The 17,710-nt window shown below is 47.8% G+C and overlaps 2 protein-coding genes across 3 annotated transcripts in view; one reads left to right on the plus strand and one right to left on the minus strand.

Annotated features, from left to right (window-relative positions):
• PP2D1 (protein phosphatase 2C like domain containing 1) lies at positions 1-14,726 on the plus strand. Its single transcript, XM_068152318.1, has 3 exons — positions 1-27; positions 8,481-9,490; positions 13,412-14,726. The coding sequence occupies exons 1-3, from the start codon at positions 5-7 to the stop codon at positions 14,653-14,655; spliced, it is 2,277 nt and encodes a 758-aa protein (XP_068008419.1). The 5' UTR covers positions 1-4; the 3' UTR covers positions 14,656-14,726.
• The window catches only part of RAB5A (RAB5A, member RAS oncogene family), a 24,252-nt gene continuing 17,702 nt past the window's right edge, over positions 11,161-17,710 (minus strand). For both annotated transcript variants that reach the window (XM_068152320.1, XM_068152321.1), the window contains exon 6: positions 11,161-16,351. In XM_068152320.1, coding sequence (XP_068008421.1) covers positions 16,236-16,351 — 116 coding nt within the window. In that variant the 3' untranslated portion in view covers positions 11,161-16,235. The remainder of the gene's footprint in view (positions 16,352-17,710) is intronic.

Genomic DNA, 17,710 nt, shown 5'->3' on the forward strand with positions numbered 1-17,710 from the left:
TAGAATGAAATCACTTTTTAACTGCAAGTAGGTAAACCTTTCTCTTTTGGTTTGTTTTCTTGTTGCTGCTCTTCTCCTGTTGTTTGGTTGGTTGGTTTGTTTTATTTAAAGCCTGATTTAAATCACTGATCACATTCTATCTTTGGGCAAGTATAAGGAAGCTTGACTTTGTCTTACACTGCTTCAGCCACAGGTAAAATATCGCACCCACAATTTTGTCAAGAGTGAGGAATTCCAAGATCACCTAGAGGGTAGAAAAACAGACCTAAAGTTTGGTTTGCTTTGACTCATGGTGGCTTCAGTGAATATAATTTGCCCTTGAGTGGTGTGGCAGTTTTAAGGCAGCTGCCTAGGAAATTTGTCCCCAGACTGAGTAGAAAGTGGCAGAAGGTAAACAAATTACCATTGGGCTGCAAAAGAAAAGTAATGATAAGGTCTAAATAATTCCATTGGTCCCATAACTAACATAAAGTTAGTTGGTAAACTATTTCTCTTTGCCCTAGCAGATGCTAGCTGGTTGCTCCTGTGGGCTTGCTGACCTTGGGTGCATTTCTTTGTGGTGGCTGAGCACTCAAGCTGCTCTCTGCTTTTCTCCTCTTTCTCTTTCCCGTGTCCCGGGTTGGGGCAGGACAGGTGGAGAGGAAGAAGCTATTGGTAGCCCCCTGGTTTTGTCCAGGGGGGTTCCTGAGATGTTTACAAATTGTAAATGTATGTAAATATAGTGCATTTTGGACATACCCATTTCATTACATATTTCTGGGTTTCTGTTTGCTTGTAAACAGAGCTCCATCTGCTTCCAGCTGAGCTGGTCTGGCAATTCTGTGTTGGGGGGGTTAGTTCCAACCCAACCCAACTGGTTACCAGAAACAAGGTATGCTTTGACATATGACCATATAGATGTAATTCTTGATCCCCTGTGTCCAAGCTGGCTGGTCCTCTTGACTGAACTAACAAGCAAGCACACATTAATTTTCCAACTGTAATGCATCCATGACTCTATCTGAGCACAAAAGCATCGCTTCGGTGCGTATTTTTCCCTCTGCTTAGATTCAAACCCAAAGCATTCTCTGGAAAAACCTTGCCCCACTTTTCTGTTGCTGCCCTTCAGGGCATGTCAGTGAGTTTGCACAACTGGAACTGACTATGAAGCCAGCATTAAGCCAGGACTGATGGGAGCAGAGTGAGCCTAGCTGACTGCTGCTGGCCCCAGCTGCTACTCAGCTCCCAAATCTAAGTGGGTACCCAGGTGACTTAGAATCATAGAATTGTTAGGGTTGGAAGGGACCTCAAGGATCATCCAGTTCCAACCCCCTGCCATGGGCAGGGACACCTCACTCTACAGCAGGTTGCTCACAGCCACATCCAGCCTGGCCTTCAAAACCTCCAGGGATGAGGCTTCCACCACCTCCCTGGGCAACCTGTGCCAGTCTCTCACCACCCTCATGGGGAAGAACTTCTTCCTGACATCCAATCTGAATCTACCCATTTCTTGTTTTGCTCCATCCCCCCCAGTCCTATCACTCCCTGACACCCTAAAAAGTCCCTCCCCAGCTTTCTTGTAGGCCTCCTTCAGACACTGGAAGGCCACAATTAGGTCTCCTCAGAGCCTTCTCTTCTCCAGACTGAACAGCCCCAACTCTCTCAGTCTGTCCTCAAAGCAGAGGAGCTCCAGCCCTCTGCTCATCCTCATGGCCCTCATCTGGACACCTTCCAGCACCTCCAGATCCTTCTTCTAATAGGTGCTCCAGAACTGGACAGAGTACTCCAGGTGGGGTCTCAGCAGAGTGGAGTAGAGGAAGAGAATCACCTCCCTTGAACTGCTGGCTATGCTTCTCTTGATGAGTCTTCTCTTCAGTAGTGTTCTGGAAGACTACTCATCCTCATCAAATTAAGGAAGCCAGGAGGTGGGTGAGACAGGAGTGCCAGCTCCTGTGATTCTCAGGCCTCTCTTCAGCTGCTGATCCCCCTGAGAAGGTGCCTGCCCCCTGCAGACCTGCATCCCGTGGTTGCAGCTCTCACCCAGACTGGCTGTGAACAGTGGAGAGGCTTCAGGGCAAGAGTGTGTGTGCATTGTTTCAGCCAAGGAGGCACTGACATTCTTGATACCGACTCACTAAAGAGGAAATCAAAATGCAGTTTAGGGTGTGCCTGATGCTTAGTTATTGCCTAGGTGTCATTGAGGGCCTCTGAGGCCTATCTCAGTCATGTAAATTAAGGAATGATTCAACTAAAGGCAGCCTAATGCTGAATGCTGCCACTGTAAGAGTGACCTTCCAGCCTGCAGCTGAGCTCTGGCACTCCAACCCTTCCTCTTATCGTTCTCCCAGCATAGCTGGGGCGAGCATGCCCAACCCAGGCTTCTCCTTTTGTTCAAGATGGGGCTTTCTTCCTGCTCTCCCACCTGGTTTTATTCTTGCTATTCAATGTAAATGTGAAAAACAATCCTCTTGTCCCTCTGGGGAATTTCTCATGAGGATAAAACCCTTCTGTGTGCTTTCATTAGCACATTCCTTGGGGGTGAAGTGGCCTCCCTCTTGGCTACCAGGCATTCAAGACTGCTATCAATATTTTATGAGCTGCTGGAAGTATTAACAGTACAAAACTTCTGTTTATTATGCTGTCTCTAGCCTTTTTTTTTCCCCCAGCTTCTCATTGCTTACATGTGACTTTAATCATGCAGATGGCAGACCCTCCCAGCTAGGCCTTTGTCTCTTGCAGGGAGTCTCACACCCCAATTTTTAAAACAAGAAGTTGTGGGAAAGAGTAAAAATGGGGAAAATGTCATTGGAACACTCAGGGCTGGTTTAGTAGCACAAACTTCTTGTCAGTGATGGAGCACTTAGCAATGCTTATTCATTTCTCACCCAGAGGATGCTCTTCTTGGTTGCAGTAAGCAAAAGGCTGAAGGCTGGGGCTGCACAGCACATGACATTTACTGCCCATGCCAGCACCAGGGGAAGTTTGTGTGCCAAGGGCAGAAGCTGCTGGTTAGTTTTTCAGCCAGCTGCAGTCACTACATGGGCCTACACTGTGTTGCTCTGTAATGCTGAGAGCTCCCAACTGCTTCATGCAAGCATCACAGTCTCACAGTACATCAGAGGTTGGAAGGGACCTACCCCCCTGCCAGAGCAGCATCACCCAGGGGAATGTGTCCAGAGAAGGAGACTCTGTGAGCAATCTGGGCAGCCTGTTCCAGTGCTCTGTCACCCTCACTGTAAAGAAGTTTCTCCTCATGTTGAGGTAAGATCATCTGTGTTCCAGCTTGTACCTGGTGTTCCTTAGCTTAATACTGTGCACCACTGAAAAGAGCTTGGCCTCCTCCACTTGACACCCACCCCTCAGCTATTGATAGACATTGATCAGATCCGCTCTCAGCCTTCTCTTCTCCAGACTAAACAGCCCCAGGGCTCTCAGCCTTTCTTTATAGGGGAGCTGCTCAAGTCCCCCAGTCATCCTCAAGGCTCTCTGTTGGACTCTCCCCAGCAGGTTTCTGTCTCTCCTGACCTGGGGAGACCAACCCTGCCTCTCCACAAGCTTTTTTGTTTTATTCCTTTCCCTAGTACCTTTTATCTTCTTCTTTCTCCTCAATACAACAGAGATCTCTGTGATTCTCTGGGACCCTGCTCAGGAATACCCCACCCCTGAGTAGGGTAGATCAGCTGGCAGGTGCTGGCAGCCTTACAGACCCCCCAGCAACCGGCACAGGCTCCTCTGGAAGCAGGTGGGTGGGAAGGAGTCTCCTTTTGGCTGTCTGCACCTCTGTGGCTGCTGACCTGCACCCCTGCTGTGACACCAAGACAGACAGTACAGATTTACCTAGAGACCCCTATTCAGTTCTGTGAAATGGAATTACTCTTGCCCAAGCACACCCAGCTGTGCAAACTCACTCCTGGGCCTTCCCTGTATCACCCCAGGGAGAGCACCTGGAACGCTTAAGAGCTATGGACAAAACCATGAGCCCCTTGGTTAAATCACAGATGTTAAGCAAGTTAAACCCCTCCACTCAGACCTACCAAACCTGGGGTGTTTGTAGCTGGAAAAGGCAGAGGAACCCCTGAGTACAGCAGTAATCCTAGGTGTGGGCTCGTGGGGTGAGAGGGGCAGGGTGTCACTGAAAGGAGAGTGCAGGAGCCACAGTTACATTACATTATTTTCACTCTTCTCCCAGTTTTCTCCACGTGGATCCCCCAAACCTCTCATGTTCCTTCCTATACTGAGCTCAGTTGGCCCCACCATTCCCACTTGATGCTTCACAGCCTCTCTGCAGAGGCTCTGACCCACATAGGCACTTGGCTGATTGCAAACTGCTACCTCTGCCCCACCAAGAGAGGCCCAGCTACTGGGAAGAGGTGCAAACTACCTGGGCTGTGGGAAGAGCAGGTTTGGCCATTCTGCTGCTGCTCCCATTTCCCAGTTTGATGCTTCCTCCCAGCTGAGGAGCTGTAGGCCTCCACAAGCACACATTACCAGGTGACCAAGCGACGGGCTCCTTCCCTTTTGCAGGGTGACATAAACCCAGCTGGCCTGGAATCCCAGGCTTCCAGTTTTGGACAACACTTAGGAAGATAAATCAGGAGACTAATTAGCTTAATTCATTCTGTAATTATTTGAATTATTAATCACTTCTTTCTTGCAGCTGATCAGGTCTAGGGGTGGGAGTGCTCCCACGCTCTGCAGGCAGGCTCTGCCCCTGGCACGCTCCTGTGACTCACCAGGGTCATCTTTATCTCTTTCCACACCCCTCATAATAAGACTTCCTTGGAGCTGTATCATTGCTTCTGGGAATACAGCAAGCAGACTGCTACTGCACACACCTGAGCTGACTCACTTGGGAGAAGAGGTCTTGCTCCTTCTGCAGCATTCCCTCTACGGATAATTGTGGAGACTGTGAGGGCCAACCCTCCTGGAAGGAGTGGAAGATGTAGTGCATGGCTGCTGGGCTAGTCAGTGTTGTTTTTCTCTTCAGGTAAAATGTTTCAGAAGTCTTTTATGCATTTAGTAAAGGCTGTGTAAGGTTTTTCACATAAGACAGAAGCTTTCTTGCTTTGGACAAAGGTGACCATGTAAAACTGGGACCTGGTAAGGCAGCCCCTGCGGAGGTGGCATTGCTTGCCTGCATCCTGGCTGGGCCTGTGCCACATGACATGGACCACAGCACATGCTGCAGCCCCACTGGCCACCCATGGTGGCTCCTTGTCAGAGCCCAGTTCCACTGATGCTGAAGTCCTTGCCATGGTTTCTATACACAGGTGTGATGCTTTTGCAAACATCTTTCCAGGGAAGGAGTTGCTGCCAAGCTGTGACTTGGCAGGGAATGGAAGGCAGGGAAGTCAGTGAGGAGAGGAACAAGGCTGAACACATGCAGGCCAGAAAGCCATACTGCAGCATCTCAGGCCTGTGAGAAAGGGTGAACGGAGAGGGAAGCAGAGACTGAGGCACAAGCAAAGGAAAGGCATGGCAAAAAATAAAGCAGGGAAGAAGGAAGACAGGTAAGGAGTCTGGTGCTCATTCAGCAGGAATGTGCAGTATCAGAGTCTGTTTATGTGTAGCAGCTGATAATATTGCAAGGAGTAGCTCAGGGACTTCCTTTTTACACCACACATCCCCTGTCTGTCATGTCCTGTCACCTGAAGACAGGCAGGCATCTTCTCAGTGCTGCTTACACCATCCAGAAGAGTCACCATTAAAAAACCCAACCCCAACCCCAACCCCAACCCATACAACACCCCCCACCCCCCCCCCAAACAACAACAACAAAACCCCAAACAAAACCAAACTAACAAACCCACAACCAAAAAAAACCCTAAACCACCCCAAAACCAAAAGCCCCACACTCATGGAGGCAGGAGTACAGGACTAGAGATTGTGCAAGTTAAGTTCTGAGTGTGACAAAGGTAAGTGAGGAAGAAGTACACCGTGGGTGGAGACAGGACATGTGTCAGAGGGAGAGGACAGCAGATGGAACTCCTCTGTTTGAATACAAATCAGACCCAGGGTGCTCAGAGCTCAGTTACTGACATCTTCACTAATGAAAAAGGGGACTGTAGGTGTTTAGCCTGGAGAAAAGGAGGCTTGGGGGAGGCCTTATTGCTCTCTGCAACTACCTGAAGGGAGGTTGTAGCCCAGTGGGGGGTGGCCTCTTGTCCCAGGCAACCAGCACCAGAACAAGAGGACACAGTCTGAAGTTGCACCAGGGGAAGTTTAGGCTCGAGATGAGGAGAAAGTTCTTCCCAGACAGAGTAATTGACCATTGGGATGTGCTGCCCAGGGAGGTGGTGGAGTCCCTGTCCCTGGAGGTGTTCAAAAAAGGATTGGATGTGGCACTTGAAGCCATGGTTTAGTTGTCATGAGGTGCTGGGTATTAGGTAATAGGTTGGGCTTGATGATCTCTGAGGTCTTTTCCAAGCTGGCTGATTCTGTGATTCAGTTTCCAGGCCTGAGCAGAACCCTGTGAAAGTTTGGCACAATATGGTAGAGCTGTCTCCCAGGATGGGACTTGAGAAATGTGTCACTTGCATTACACCCAAATCCTAATAACTGGTTTGTAGGGAAACCTCTGAGGTCTTGAACCAGGGCTCCAGAGGTGCACCTGTTGTCCTTCTTGTAAGTGTACCCAAGTCAGAGAGTATTACAGAAATGTGCAGCAGCAGGTGGTGCTGAGTGGAGCTGTGCCAGGGTGCAAGTACTGAACTCAGGCAGTCCCTCAGGGGATGCTTCAGAAGGACTTCCTCTACAGCTCTGACTCTGGGGGTTGTAGCACCAGGTGCCAGACCTATGAACAGTAAGAGAGCACCGAGGAAGGAGACTGAGCTAGTGAGGGAAACTATAGCAAGGAGCTGAAGCAGAAGGAAGGAGGTGCAGGGTGAGAGGAGGAGGAGATGAACATCAGCTGGGAGATGTGCTGAGGCTCATGCTGACCACTCTCTCTGATGCAGGTACTTGGTCTTGATTCCACATTTTCAGCCTCATTGCTCCTCTGAGAGCTGTGTTGCAAAGTCCTTCCATCTATCCTTCCATCCTGATGGCTGGAGAATACAGAGGGCACGTGTCCTGCTCTCAGGTCTTGCAGCTCAAGGAGCAGGGGTGCTTCCCACAGACTTAAAGAGCTCAAAACCAGCTTGGCCCACTGGATGATGCTTTTGCTCTCCATTGTGCTGTCTCAGTTTAGGACATTCAGAACCCATCCCACCTTCAAGGAGCAGAAAGGTTGCAAACCCTAGCCCTCATGCAAGCACTAAGAGAATAATGCTCACAGAAGGGCAGTTTGATCTCCTGGCTGCCTAAACACAACAGTACCAAACAATTATGATTTTTTTTCCAGTTGACTCCTAAAAGCCTCAGCTGAAACTGGGGGCCATGAGAGTGAGACTTGACTCAAGAGAAACACAGAGCAGGGCCAGAAGCATTGGTGTTTCCCAGGCAAGGCTGGCAGGTGTTTCCAATCTTACTGTTGAATATGCCTTTGTGAAGTTTTCAGTTGTGGCATGGAAATGGCAAGTGAGAGACACCCAGAGAAAAGCTGAACTTCACCTGTACAGCTCAGTGTGAAAGTGTGCCAGGGCACACCCAGCCCAGGAGGGGCTGGGCTGAAAAGAACCTAGCCTCAGGTAGACAAAGAAACCCAGGTGGGCAGAGAGACTTGGTCCCCACTCCCAGGGGGAGGGGTCTCCAGGTCAAAGCCTATTCCACTGCCACTTCCTGGCCCCAAGCCCTTTTGAAGGGAGCCACTTTCTGCCTCTCTCTCTTGCTCCTATCCTTGCCTGTGCAACAGGCCTCTTGCTGCTCCTGCTGTTGCTGTAACCACACGGTGGGGCCTGCTCCATGCTGCCCTAGACTCCTAAGGGCTGCATCTAGAGAGACTCCATATTCAGAGGATCCTTTGCCAGCTGTGCCTGGGTTTGTGTGTATTTTTATTTACCCTTTTCCCTTATACCTTTGTAACCTTCCTATCACTCCAATGCCTTTTACATTTTGTTAAACTTACCTTTTTACTTCCAAATGAATTCAGGGCTGGGTTTTTGGGTAATTTTCCCTCTCTTTCCTCCTGCCTAGTTTGTTTTCCCCTACTGGGCAAAAAGGGAGAGGGGAAGCAATGTCAATCTGTTCCAATTGGGCTTTTGGACTCTGGGAAAAAGCTTAAACCACAACAGAAGGCACAGGGCTACAGTCTCGAATCTCCAAGAGAAACAAACGACAGGAGATCTCCCTAGGTACGAGAATACTCTAAGCTGTGTCATGGGTTCTGTATTGCCAAACTTCTCAATCCTTGAGTGTGCTGCATTGCTGATTTTTAGCATGTGTACTAATGTTGGTATCATCTGGCACGGTTTTGCCAGGGTCTTGCACCATCAGTGTGCAACGATGCCAGTGGGGTTTCGGAAGAGGGCTGGAACAAGGCTTAGGTGAAGGCAGCATTACCTAACATTAAAATACTGAGGGAGGACAATAAGAAAACTATTAACATATTCAACTCCTTTTAGAATGACATGGGAGGAAAAGTCACAACCCAGAACAAGCCCACCCGACTCTGAACCTTCCAGAGAGGAGGAAGAGCAGCTGGAGAAAGCTACAACTGCACCTCAGCAAGATGATCCCAAGCACACTTCGATCCTCTGCTCTGCGTGTCAGCAGGCAATACAGCCACACCACCTGCCTGCTCACAAAAAAAGCCACAAAGCCCAAGCTTTGCTGGGCTTGGACAGCCCCCAGAGAAAGGCTGACAGGGAGACACTTGTAGCTCAGAGACAGAAACTCATTTCAAAACTGATGAAGACTTCTCAATATTCTGAGAGAGAGAGACAGAAGATTGATTATTCATTGGAATTCCTCATGGATAATCGCGCTCCTGCGCACCGCAACCGTGCCAGGATTGGCAGTCCTCGTGCTTATAGGGAAGTAAAGAATTCTTTGATAAAAGCAGTATCAGTTTGCCAAGATAAGAACTCCCTGTGGCAGGGAGACATGGAAGACAGATTTATTGTGCTTGACAACTACGGCAATAGAGCAGAAACAAGTTTCCTGGGGCTGGTCGACGGCTTTCGTGGCGCAACAGCTGCAGAGAGAGTTGCAACGGAGCTTCCGCTTTTATTCCTCGACCAGCTTGCTCAAACAGATTGCTCCTACAGAAAGAGTAAGGCTGAACAGCAAATTCTGGATTCTTTTGTCACAGTAATCAAGGCAGACTACAGGGAGAAAGAGAAGATTTTCTCTGCTAAGTCGAGCGCCGACAAGAGCAACACTTACGAATGGATCCACAAAGCCTACGCCAAATCCTTCTGGAGAATGGACAGGCTCCTGCGACTGGGCAGGAACGAGGTGTCCAGGGTTCGCTGGAGTGGCTGCTCAGCTGTCACCTGTTTGGTGGAAGGAATGCCCAGCAAAGAGAGCAGTGGCTCTGAGGAAGAAGAAACCAAGCACTCTGCAAACACACACAGTCCATTATCCAATTCAGCCACAGGGGCTGCTGGGTTACTGCACCTTGCCAACGTAGGTAGGTACATTCCCTCCTCTGGTTGCTTTTCTTCTCTGCCCAACACAGACAGAAAACAAAGAAACCAAAGCAGAGATTTGTTGGCAGTAGATACTTGGGATGAAGCTGCAATTGCTTGCACTTGACACTGTGAAGGAGACACGCTCAGTTTCCTTGCAGCTGATATTAGCATCATTCACTGTGCTAAGCTTATCCAATCAGCACCGTCAAGAACGATATTGGAGTTACAGGACTAAGGTAAATTTCCTTCCACGCTGTACAAGTGACCTCTGCAAGGGTTGTAAGGACATAAACACCCCCAAAAGTTTCAAATCAAGAGGAAGTTTCAAGTGTCATCATTTTTAGGGTAGGGAGTCATAGATCTGCTGGGTTTAGAGCTGATAAATCCCTGGGGTCCATTAAACATGCTTACTTGTTTCTCTGCCAAGTGACACTTCCTTTTGCCACCAGCAAACTGAGAACAGAGCATCTGAGTGAGTGCAACAGGAATTGGTGGGTTCATTTGCTGTTGGGGAAGACCCAGTCAGATGTTTCCTTCTGAAGGAGAATGCTGCTGTCCCATAATGCTTCTCCAGCCAGCTCTGCTGCAGCCAACACTATGCCAAGTTCTTGCAGTTCTTAGCAACTCTACTCCTTGTGTCTTTCCACTTGGCCATTCTGGTACCAGTTAATGTCTTGTAGGTAGGTAAGACAGCAGTAAGATGACAGGCAAGCTGCTTGCTCTGCCACAAGGGAGTCTACAAGCAGAACTGAGGCTGTTGAGTGAGTATTTTCAAATGGGTTTGTGTCCAGCTACATTCTCCAGCACCTTCCAGTCTCTGCTTGAAGCATGTGCCCAGCACTGGGCTGGCTTTTCACTCTCCCCAGCACTGGTAAGAAATGTGCCAATGCTGCAGCTTTCCATCAGCATCTTTCCTATTCACAGCCTACTCACAAGTATTTCTTCACGTATAATTTGTCCAAAATTAATCAAGAGGGTCAAAGATCAGTAGGTAAGGGGAAAACCATCTGAGAGGCTTTACCTCCCCCAGCCCCACCCTGGGAGACAAAACCAAACCAAACCAATGTGGAAAAACTGATCCCAGATTTAAGAAGAGTATTTCTGCTTCACAAGAACATGCAATGCTCTGCCAGTCTGAGGAACACTGTAAGCCAACTTGGAAGCTGTGCTAACAGGGAATGAGCTGCAGTGTCCTCCCTTTCTTCTTCTCCCAGCACTTGGTGCTATAACCACACCTGCCTTCCAGTCCAACATGTTTGCAGCTACTGGAGCTTTACTGCTGCTGGCAGCAGAACTGGCAGCGTAGTGCTGGCTCAGATAGTCTTGCAGGAGGCACAGTCACACTTCCAATGGAACACAGGAGTACCTCACACCAAGGCTGTAACAGTTTCAAGAGCTAACAAATGAATTTGTTTTCACCACTTTGGGGAAGAAACTAATCTCCATTACAATCAGCTTGAGAGGGAGGATGGAGGCAAGAACCTTTGGCAGAGAATTCATCCAAATGAAGTGTTCTGGTTCTAGTTACCTGCCTCCATCCAGCCATAAGCCTCCCAGATGAGTATTCTGCTGGCTGAACGAAAGGAACTCAAGCTCTGCTAAGGAGTTGAGGCTTTAAGTTCACCAGAGGTACTTCCAGCCCTTGATGATTAAAGTCCACATTTCTTGAGCCGCTTCTAAACACACATTTATTTAATCTGCTACACTTCATTTTCCACCAGATGTGTCACATGGAGAAAAAAAGAGTGAGATTTTCACAACATCAAGGTTCATTTCCTCCCCCCCCCAGGAACGCACTCTTACAGAAATGCAGTCATGTGCCTTCAGCACCAGGTTAAGCAACTGAAGAGAATGGTCAGATATGAGGAGCAGGAGGTGGTGGCACTGGCCAGCTTTGGCAGCTTCATGGAGTCCCAGAGTGGTAGGTCAGCTAGGCTGGTGTGGATTCTTTTGCAAAGGAGAGACAGGGCAGACAAGAGACTTGCAGCCAAAAGCTCTTAGGTTTTACTCTTCCTTGCAGTCAGAATGTTTCACATGGGTTGCATTGTGCCCTTTGTTAGGCTTACAGCTGGTGCTCTTACTCAGAGGGTTCAAAGGACATGTTAGACAGTCTTCTAGCTCTCCATGGAAATGAGAGGGAGGAGGGAGTAAGCACAAGGAAACACTGACACAACATAATCTTAAGGCATCTACATGCTATAATCCATAAAGAAAGGTGCATCCTTCAGGTTAATTCTCTGATTCACCTCCTGGATACATTTGCTGTCACACAGACTACACTTAGCCATCTCCCACACCAGACAATACCACTACTGCCCAAGAAATACAACTACTGTACAAGCAGTGCCTACTTAAACACTTCTCAGAGGCCTGTGTCCTAGCCTAGCCAGATGACATTAAAACTGCAATGTAAGTGAACACACTGAAGCCAGTTTAGTGTCTGGAAAGTTGCCATCCTAATCAAGTTCCTTCCATTAGACATCACTTTTGCCCTTATGCCAACACACTGGAGCAGACCAATCACCTCCCAAAACCTCAAAACTCTTCTCCCAGGGTAGGCAAAGAGGATCTCAAAGAATGTTGTCAGTTTCATAGCTGCTTTCCTCTCCGTTCTGCACTCAAGTCTGACAACACTGAGCACCTGTAGTGTTGCACTCTCTAACACCTTGCACTCTTACCCTGCAAACCAAAACACTGCTGAAGGCAAGGTAACACACCTAATCCCTCCCAAGGAAAGGAGTTAGTCCTTGACTTCCCATGATGACTGCAAGCATTTTTGCTCCCTTGGCTCCCTTAACCAAGGAAGAGATTTAAGGCATCGTGCGGGTATAGTCAATTCTACATGATGTCCAAATCAATACTAGAAATGTTAGAATGCTAAAGTTAGTTTCAGTCTGAAACTTCTGCATAGGTTCATTCAGCCACAATGTTCTGAAACCACACACTCTGGGGGGGGAAAAAGAGAAAGTGTATTTGACAAGATGCTACAAGAAAGCTGGGGAGGGACTTTTCAGGGTGTCAGGGAGTGACAGGATCAGGGGGAGTGGAGCAGAACTAGAAATGGGTAGGTTCAGACTGGATGCTAGGAAGAAGTTCTTCCCCACATGGGTGGTGAGACACTGGCACAGGTTGCTCAGGGAGGTGATGGAAGCCTCATCACTGGAGGTTCTGAAAGCCAGGCTGGATGTGGCTGTGAGCAACCTGCTGTAGTGTGAGGTGTCCCTGCCTATGGAGGGGGATTGGAACTGGCTGATCCCTGAGGTCCCTTCCAACCCTAATAATTCTCTAATTCTAGGATTATGCACTCTTGCTTAAAAACCAGTCAAGGTGCAGCATTCTATCAGACTGTACTTTAAGCTTAATACTCCTCAAAGGAGTTTAGTTACAGTCAGCAAGATAAGACTCTGGAACAGTCTGAAAAACACCACAGAAAACTATCCTGTGAAATAGAACCAGATCCACTGCTGGACATATTGTTGCCTGTGGCAGTAGATTACTGAACTATGACCTCAGGCTCTGCTCACTTGCTCCCTGTGGTAGGACAAGGAACAATGGATGTAAGCTGCAGCACAGGAGGTTCCAGCTCAACACAAGGGGGAACTTCTTTACTGGAAGGGTCCCAGAGCACTGGAACAGGCTGCCCAGAGAGGTTGAGGAGTCTCCTTCTCTGGAGGCTTTCAAGGCCCAGCTGGATGTGTTCCTCTGTGACCTGGGCTAGATTGTATGGTCCTGCTCTGGCAGGGGGGGTTTAGACTCGATGATCTCTTTGGGTCCTTTCCAACCCCTGACATCCTGTGAGCCTCAGGGTTTTTTCCCCAGTCCTTAGCAAAAGGCTAACTGCTCATGGAACAGCAGTACCTGTAAAAAGCTATAAACCCCAGCATGCTGGAATTGCAAACATGCCCTTGCTTTACTTGCAGGTAATGCACATGCAGTTCTGTGTAAAAACGGAAAGGGGCACTGCCTCTCAGAGGAGCACAGCACTGCCAGCGCAAGGGAGCGAGAACGTGTCCTTCAGAGCGGTGGCAGCATCAGCACTAACGAACCAGATGGATTAGTAGAGGGGTACCTGAGAACTACCAGGGGCCTGGGACATCATGGAGATCTCACCCTGAAAAGATCTGTTATACCTGTACCTCATACTGTGTCTGTCCCCATCGATGACACGTGTCAGTTTCTCCTCCTGGCTTCTAACGGGCTTTGGGAGGTTTTGGATTACAATGAAGTGCTTGCACTGACTCTAAGGACATTCACTCACTACCTGAGGATGTATGAACACCTTCAACAAAACAGGATGGCACCACACAAGTGTCAACACTCCATGCTCCTCACTGAAGACAACTCCAATGACTCAGAGGCTATTGCTGACCTGCAGGATGGAGCAGAGATTCTGTATTCCCAGAGGGACATTTTGCCCAGTGACTCAAAAGGCAACCTGAAACAAATCAAGCCCAAGCCAAAGCACTCTAGGAAGAGCTTTTTGCAAAGTGGAGCTCCTAAGGGAACTGAGGGCCATAAAAATCAAGCTGATGCTGCACTGTCTCTTTGCAGTAACACCCCAGTAAATTCACAGAATGGAGAGCTGGAACAGTCATGTTCTAGAAGTGGCTCTGAAGAACTGCAACAGTCTGAGGACAGAAAGGTTCATCAACCTCAGAGTCTTCTGCCACAGTCACAGACTGCACAGCAAGCAGCAGCAGACACTGCCACTCTCGGTGTGAGCAGTCACAGACATGAACAGCTGCCAGAGAACGTGCTGGCAACAGGATTTGAAGACACCAAGCAACCCCCAAGAGAGACAAAAGCTTCCTCATGTAATCATGACTCAGGTCCACAACTGGCAGAAAGAGTGGACTCCAGAACATTTTGTAATGAGTCTGCAACTTATGCTAGCCAAGAACTGCTGAAGACTGGATCACCAGTGGGCTCTACACCACCACCACCACTGGGTGAGGCTGACATCAAATCATCTCCATCCAACTGGGGGTCCCAAGCTGCAGGAAAAGGCAGGGTCACCCCTGAGACACTCTACGAGAATGCAGCAAGCTACATCAGTGAGCAACTGGTACAGACTGCCTTAGCTGCAGGTTCAAGAGACAATATTACTGTCCTGGTTGTTCTTCTAAATGGATGTGATAAGATACCCAATTACCTCAGCATTTAAAAATTCATCAGAGAACAACTGCAGTGCCACAGTACATACAGTACAAGCCTATATATAGCTGTGTCCTGTGTTTACTTGTAATCATCTTAAATGCTGACCCATATAGTGAACCAGCCAGCTTGTCTGGAGCCCTGCAAGTGCAAGCAAACCTTCTGAAACCCTCAGTAAAAAAAACAGCAATTGAAAATAAGTAGTATTGTGTCTTTTTCTTTTAAACCACTTTATTCAAACCTGAGCACCTCAATATAAAACTAAACACTGGTGAACTGTCCTTCTCCTTGCTAAACCCAGATCACTGCACATTGGAGACCTGCACGAGTTCCTGCTAGCAGCTCTACATTTAAATAGACTACTCCATCTCTTCTGACACACTTGGTAGATTTCATATAATGAAAAATAAGAACTAAAAGAATTAGTGCAATATACTGGACAGATCAAAAGAAAAGGTACTTTGGAGAACAAAGTTGCAAAGTTCATTACTGACAGACAGCAGTACTTATGTTACAGATACAGGAGCATCATTTATTACTGTTCTAGCCACAAAGGAAGAACTTAGAACTCCCTTTGATTGGGGGGGGGGGGAGGGGGGGCAAGTTAGCTTTAAGTAACTGTACATTCTGTATACCTTTAAGCAACTCTTAAATATTACAGAAAGTATTAAACAAATGTAGACTACAATGCAGAGTACCTATTTACAGTACATGAATATCCAGATTTCAAATCAAGTTGGATGGACATCACTGTTAGTGCACTATTGATGCTGGGGGGGGTTCTTTTCTCCTTAGGGGAAAACCAAACTGCAACGGCCAGCAAGGATGGAAACCAAGAAAGAACTCACAGACACCCAGTTTGTTGTGGTTTTACTTGAAGAACTCTTACAGTCTGGAGAGGACAAAACCAAAAGAGCCTAAATTGTCTGTACCCTCTGAGCAGATTAGCAATGGAGTTAAACTTGATTTCTCACTAAGTCCTTTAGGGTAATTTTACATACAGTGTATGAGCTACAACTCCACTTCCCGGCAAGCACAGGGCTCTTACAAGTTGTTACTGCAAGTTATTACTTGGAATTAGATTCTTCACCTATGGAATGTATTAACTAAACAGTAGACACCTGCAGAAAACTACTGGTTGCATCAATACTGTCATTAAGTTTAAGCAGTTTTTTCTTTAGACCCTGTTTCTAAGAAGGGTTTTGAAGTATAACTGAGAATGGTGAGACGTCCAAATTCTATTTATTTCAACAGGAATCAGTACTGAGGCTACAGGAACTGGCCAATTAGGTCCACAGAAAGTAGTCATTCTACACCTCTAATGGCAAATCACCTTAAAAACCTTTCAGCTGAAGGAAGTTTATTCTGATTCCATCTCTCCTCTACTGCTGAAACATTACAGCCAGTGGTGGATACATGCATGTTAAAATTTTAGGTCAAAAGAAAACTCTGTATCATGAACTTGACTATTATCATAAGTCTCTTTGCTGTTTGGAAGCAGTACTGGGCCAGGTTAAGCACTCCAATTCCATGGTTATTAACAGTTAGGAAGCAGAAGAATATTCAGAACAGTTTAAAGCAACTGATGGTTTAGTTACTACAACATTGACTCTTGGGTGGTTGTGTGGGTTCAGTAAGGTCTACTCCTCTTCCTCTGGCAGAGTTGGCTCCTGCAGTCTGTGGTTCATTCTTGGGCAATTTTTTGGCTGTAAGGTCAAGAAGAAAGAAGAGTTAAATCTGAGCTTTTACTAAGATTACATCACCTGGATACACAAACAGTCAAACAGTTATTATTCTATAAGCAATCTATTAACACAATCACTGTAAAATCTGACCTGCTGCAGCGTGCTGGCAATAAGGGAGGTCAAGACCCCACCTCCCAATGATTACCTAACACATGATTTGTAAGAGTGAAGGGTGAAATGCCTTGGCAACTTGAACAGCAATGCATTTGCACAGGTATGCTTGTTATGATCAGGCCAACGTTATGCTTCCTGGAGGAATCCACCTAGGCTTTAAGATCAGTAGTGCTGGCACAAAACACAAGCCCAGATGTTGTCTCAAGCCTCTCCTGTTTCAGCCTCTTTTCTCTAGTTCCTCAGTGGATTGACTGGGCTCATTTCTTTGTTATCCTTGTAGCTCCAGGGTACCTCCTGGGTAACAGTGACAAAACGTTACCCTTGGAGCAGTAGCTCCTCCTAGCCCCTTTCTGGCAGAAAGCCCTACATAAAATGACTTCCATGGGGCTATCTTGCCCATGTTACCAGGACCCAATCACCACCCCTGTTATGGGTGTCAAGTGGAGGAGGCCAGCCTCTTTTCAGTGATGTACAAGACAAGAAACAACAGGCTCCAGGTGGAACAGAGAAGATTTCACCTCAACATGAGGAGAAACTTCACAATGAGGGTGACAGAGCCCTGGAGCAGGCTGCCCACAGAGGTTGTGGAGTCTCCTTTTCTGGAGACTTTCAAAACCCACCTGGCTGCATTCCTGTGTGGACCACCCTGGGTGATCCTGCCCTGGCAGGGGGGTTGGACTCAATCTTTGGAGGTCCCTTCCAAACTCTAATGTACTGTGATACAGGCAATGGGGCTGGGGAGAGGCCTTGAGCACAAGCCCTATGAGGAGAGGCTGAGGGAGCTGGGATTGTTTAGCCTGGAGAGAAGGAGGCTCAGGGGAGACATCATTGCTGTCTACAACTACCTGAAGGGTGGTTGTTGCCAGGAAGGGGTTGGTCTCTTCTCTCAGGCAACCAGCACCAGTACAAGAGGACACAGTCTCAAGCTGTGCCAGGGGAAGTTTAGGCTCAAGGTGAGGAGAAAGTTCTTCACCGAGGGAGTTGTTGGCCATTGGAATGTGCTGCCCAGGGAGGTGGTGGAGTCCCCATCCCTGGAGGTGTTCAAGAGGGGATTGGATGTGGCACTTGGTGCCATGGTTTAGTCATGAGGTCTGTGGTGACAGGTTGGACTTGATGATCCTCGAGGTCTCTTCCAACCTTGGTGACACTGTGATAAGATCTAAGTCCTCAATGTCCAAGCAGCTGTATCTTGAGATTCCATTCTGC

Source organism: Melanerpes formicivorus, unplaced genomic scaffold (assembly GCF_026170545.1).
Source record: "Melanerpes formicivorus ecotype bairdi unplaced genomic scaffold, bMelFor1.0.p_v2 SCAF_23, whole genome shotgun sequence".
Classification (NCBI taxonomy): domain Eukaryota; kingdom Metazoa; phylum Chordata; class Aves; order Piciformes; family Picidae; genus Melanerpes; species Melanerpes formicivorus.